Here is a 5530-nt window from a genome sequence, read left to right on the forward strand (position 1 = left end):
TGGGCCATAATAATCATATACATTGTATATTGACAAAATAAAAATTTAATGAAAAAAAATGATATAAGATAGAACAAAATAGATTAAAATACCAGAGTACATTGCACTCAGTAAACATTAAACATAAATAAATAAATAAATAAAATGTAAAAAAACTCATTTTAGCAAATAAATAAAGGTGTACTTTGCTCTTTCTAGAAGGATTTTGACTTTCTGGTATGATCTGAGAAATGGTATTTGAAGATATAAAGAAAGGACACTTTAGCAATTAATAACCCTATGTGAAAATATAGACAAGGAAACCTTTCAATATTAACCATGAGACAGCCACTAAGTTACCATATCAGACAAAACTTGCCATTGGTCACTGTCAATGTAATCATCTTACGGTTAATACTAAAATTCCCCATTCTATAGCTGTAGGGAAGAGACATAATTGTGGTTTCTTAAAATTATTTGGGCCAGTTCCTTTTGGTATATCATTCTAAAACATGAGTCAAAATAATCATATATTAAGATAAAATGAAAACAAATTTGGATTTATCAGCAGGAAATAAAAGATAAGCAAAAACCCCCAAAACAACCCCCCCCTCCAAAAACCCAAGAGGGTGTAATAATTCCAAGCCTTAATTGAATTCCTGTGGTAACACTGTGACTATACATTTTCGACTGGACGTTTTGGATTTATATAGTGAAAATGTTACAATTTGAAATGGGTTATAGTAAAAAGGTTTTTAAAGAAAAATTTTTAAGACGGTATTAAAAAACCTTCAGGAGAAAATGGGTTACATTTTATCACAGTAGTAACTTTAAAAGTCCTATGACTTTCCTAAATATACCTTACTTAAATTTAGACCAAATATGTGTTGAACACTCTTTTCTATATAAGGGCATATTCAAAGTATGCGTAATAAGTATCTACTGAATAAATAAAAAAGAATGTGTTAAACCTATAAGCAATTCAAAATTCCTAATTCAATTTATAAAATTCAAAATAAAATTTAGGAACAATACTGTCCTGCCTCTGCAATGGATCTCATCACATTATTGGTCCTACCTGAATACATTTCATAGTTCTCCACCTACTACCATATATAAAACTTAAACATAAAATCTGGTTGCAACCCACATTTATGGTATTGTTCAGCTTCTCTCTCATCACCCCAAGACTACTTGCCATTTCACGTACCTGTCACACACTTTCAAACATTTCTGGCTCCAACACTAACTAGTTGACTGACCTTGAGCAAATTTCTTAACCTTAATTTCCTAAACTGTAAAAAGAGTATTTAAGAATAGCACCTACAATACAGGGTTGTCAGTATTAAATGAGTTAATATAGGTAATACAATTAGAAAAATGGCTAGCATGAAATAAATGTTCAGTGAATGTCACCTATTATGTTTATTATTTTCAATTGTTGTTTTCACTTTCTGGCATGTTGCTTCTCAATTTCTGCGGAGCAGACTTCAATTTATCTTCAAAATCTAATCCATAACAAGAAGACAGACAACCCAATCAAAAATAACAAAAATCTGAATAAACATTTTTCCAAAGTAGATATGTAAATGGCTAATGAACTCATTAAAAGATACTCAACATCATTAGGAAAATGCAAATCTAAACCGCAATTAGATACTATTTCATACCCACCAGGATGGTTGTAATCAAAAAGACAGGCAATAACTAATGTTGGTGAGGATGTGAAGAAATGAGAACTCCAAAGAAGAACGTTTACAATGTAAAATGGGTCAGTCACTTTGGCGATCATTTTGGCAGTTTCCTAAAAAATTAAACATAAATTTACCATATGACCCATCAACCGAAAAGAAATGAAAACATACTCATACAAAGACTTGCAAAGATGCATGGGATCCTGGGTAGGAGCCAAGGACAGCCCCCTCCACCCAGAAGCAGGTAAGAAACAGAGCATGCACATGGTCTTAGGCAGGAGCCAAGGATAGCCCCCTCCACCTAGAAGCAAGTAAGAAACAGAGCATGCACGTGGTCTTAGGCAGGAGCCAAGGGCAACACCCCCTGCCTGGAAGCAGGCAGGAAGGATGCCAAAAACAGTACTTCTGGCATCCACAGCCATCCCACCACAGCCATCACCACAGCCATGGCTGCTGCACAAGTGGTTCAATAACACAGCAGTAGCAACACACATTGTGCAGGTGACCTGCCAGATGCTCGACTGCAGTGACACAGGAGAATGACCAGTGGAGACCAGAAAAAGAAGAGGACGTCTCTCTCCTCAAAGCCCAATCCAGAGTAATAGATGAAGCAACTGCTCTACCATACCCCTGCTTTATTTCTGATTTTAGTAATTTCAGTCTTCTCTCCTTTTTCCTTGGTCAGTCTAGATAAAGGTTTGCAAATTTTGTTGATCCTTTTAAAGAATCCATTTTTGGTTTTGTTGATTTTCTCTATTGTTTTTTAATTTCCTATTTCACATATTTCTGTTATAATCTTTGTTATTTCCTACTTATACTTGCTTTTGGTTTAGTTTGCTCCTCTTTTTCTATTTTCTTAAAAGTAGGAGTTTACATTACTAATTTGAGAATTTTCTTAGTTTTAATACAGGTGTTTACAAGTATAAATTTTCCTCTAACCAACAAAAAAAAATTTTTTTTTGTCCTTTTTGAGACCGGCTGCACCGCGCTCAGCCAGTGAGCGCTTTGAGTGCACCGGTCATCCCTATATAGGATCCGAACCCGCGGCGGGAGCGCTGCTGCGCTCCCAGCACTGCACTCTCCCGAGTGCGCCATGGGCTCGGCCCCCCCAAAAAGTTTTTAAATATTTTTATTCCTTATCTGACTACAAGAACACCATTAAAGAAAACTGTAAACAAATATTGTCAAATAACACTTAACATTTTCATGTGTGTCTTGGTCTACATGGATATACATATTATAAACCTACAATCATAACATTTTTTGTTTCATTTCTAATCTTTTTTTTTTTTTTTTTTTTAAAGATGACCGGTAAGGGGATCTTAACCCTTGACTTGGTGTTGTCAGCACCACGCTCAGCCAGTGAGCGAACCGGCCATCCCTATGTGGGATCTGAACCCGGGGCCTTGGTGTTATCAGCACCGCACTCTCCCGAGTGAGCCACAGGCCGGCCCTTCATTTCTAATCTTTTACTGAAGTACAAAATACATACATAAAAGGGCACATAAGCATACAGCTCAATAAATTTTCACAGATACACCCTGTAACAGAACTAGATTAAACAAACAAACAAACAAACATGAATACCCCACAAGATCCCCTTTGGCTCCCATCCAGCCATTACCTCTCCACCAAGAGTAACCAGTACTGACAATAGCCTGGATTTGTTTTGTGTGTAAATACACAACTTTGTCTTTCACTTTTTCTTATAATATATTACTGAGTTTTATTAAAAGTTTCTTAAAAAAAAAATAGAGCAAACCAATAAAGTTATATGTATATATATAGACTTGCAAAGAAATGTTCATAGCAGCATTTTTCATAAGAGCCAAAAGTAGGAAACAATCTAAACATCCAACTGATGAAAAGATAAACAATATGTGGTATATTAATATAATAAATACTAATCAGCAATAAAAAGGAACAAAGTATGAATTGAAAGGTCTTGTGGAATGCTGCTAGGATTGGGGATTATAGAGATATTTCTTCTAGTGTTCTGAGACTCCAGGCTGAGCAGAGACAAGCCCAGGTCAACACCGGAACCAGAGGAGGAGCAAGATGGCAGACTAGAGGTGCCCAATGTGTGATCCTCTCACAGAAAGGGACTAGAGCAAGGAAAGGACAGCTAAGAGTTCATCCTGCACAGTGCACCCAACCACGCAGCCCAAGTTGTCTGGATGGTGCCAGGCACCTGTGTGGCTCTATCCATCCAGTTGCCTGCGTGGCCCTGGTCACCCACGTGACTCCAACTACCTGGCCATCTTTGCAGCCCCACCCACCTACATGGGCACAACCATCAAGCCACCCACGCAGTCCTAGACATCCAGTTGCCCACCAGTACTAGCTGCTACAGACACCCACATGGCCCTAACTGCATACAAGGGACCAGCCATCCAGCCACCTGCATGGCCCCCGCTACCCCAGATGCCCACACGGCCCCCACCCACCTGTGTGGGCCCAGCTGTGCGTGCAGCCCCAGACACAGATGTAGCTGCCAGTGTCCCCCCAAAATACTGAGTCTACCTGGAACAAGTCAACCTACCTGGAACTACTGAAACTGAGTCTACCCTGAACTAAAACTAAAATTACCCAACAGGTAATATATAACAAATCTACATGAGGGAGTCTTTCTCCTCAAAAGCCACTCCAGAGTAACAGATGCAACCAACAGATGACTAGGCATCAATGTAGGGACAGTAAAAATATGAAAAATAAAAACAATGACACCACCAAAGGAACACTATAACTCTCAAATACCAAATCCCATACAACCAGAAACCCTTAATATGTCTGAATGGGAACTGTGAGTAACAATCTTGAAGAAACTCAGTGATATACAAGAACTCAGTAAGACAACAAAAAGACATGAGAAAATCAATCCAGGACATGAAAGAGGAAATTTATAAGGAGATAAATACCATCAAAAAGAATGAAGCAGAACTACTCGAACTGAAAGAACCGTTCAATTAAATAAAAACTACAATTGAGAGTGTAAGCAGCAGGCTAGAGCAAGTGGAAGAAAGAATTTCTGGTCTTGAAGACAGTCCTTTTGAAATAACCTACATAAACAAACAAATAAAAAACAAAGAATGAAAAAAAGAGGAGAAAATCTAAGAGATCTAGCACACTACCTTAAGTGCACAAACAACTGAATCATGTGTGTGCTGTAAGGGGAGGAGAAAGGAAAAGGCATTGAAAACATATTCAATAAAATAAGAGCAGAAAACTTCCCAGGTATTGGTAGGGATAGAGACTTCCAGATCCAACAGACTCAAAGATTCCCAAACAAATACAATCCAAAAAGGTCCTCACTGAAACACACTGTAGTCAAACTGCCAAAAGTCAAAGACAAAGAGAGAATCCTAAACACAGCAGGAGAAAAGTGTCAATCACCTATAAGGGAATCCACACCAGACTAACAGCAGACTTCTCGACAGAAACCTTACACACCAGGAGAGAATGGGATGATATTTTCAAAGCACTAAAATAAAAAAACTGCTAGCCAAGAATACTATACCCAGAAAGGCTATCCTTCAGAAATGCATTTCCCAGACAAACAAAAACTGCAGGAGTTCACTATATGACCAGCTCTCTAAGAAATCCTTAAGGGAGGGGCCGGCCCGGTGGCGCATTGGAGAGTGCGCTGCTTGGGAAGCGCGGCGGCGCTCCCGCCCGAGGGTTCGGATCCCACATATGGACCGGTTCCCGCTCACTGGCTGAGCGAGGCACGGGAGCAACACCGAGGGTTGCAATCCCGTTGCCGGTCCCTGGTCCGGTATGGGGGCAGCACTGAGGGTTGCGATCCGTTGCTGGACACGGAAAAAGACAAAAAAAAAAAAAAAAAAAAAAAAAAAAAA

The 5530-nt window shown here is 39.0% G+C and overlaps 1 protein-coding gene across 1 annotated transcript in view; it reads right to left on the minus strand.

Annotated features, from left to right (window-relative positions):
• Positions 1-1653: 1653 nt before the first annotated feature.
• LOC103587143 (FCH and double SH3 domains protein 2-like) overlaps positions 1654-5530 on the minus strand; it is a gene marked incomplete at its 3' end in the record, with an annotated part of 256186 nt that continues 252309 nt past the window's right edge. The window contains exon 12 of the mRNA XM_008568560.1: positions 1654-1783. Coding sequence (XP_008566782.1) covers positions 1654-1783 — 130 coding nt within the window. The remainder of the gene's footprint in view (positions 1784-5530) is intronic.

The sequence above is a fragment of the Galeopterus variegatus genome, unplaced genomic scaffold, assembly GCF_000696425.1.
Source record: "Galeopterus variegatus unplaced genomic scaffold, G_variegatus-3.0.2 Scaffold423, whole genome shotgun sequence".
NCBI classification, from domain to species: Eukaryota; Metazoa; Chordata; class Mammalia; order Dermoptera; family Cynocephalidae; genus Galeopterus; species Galeopterus variegatus.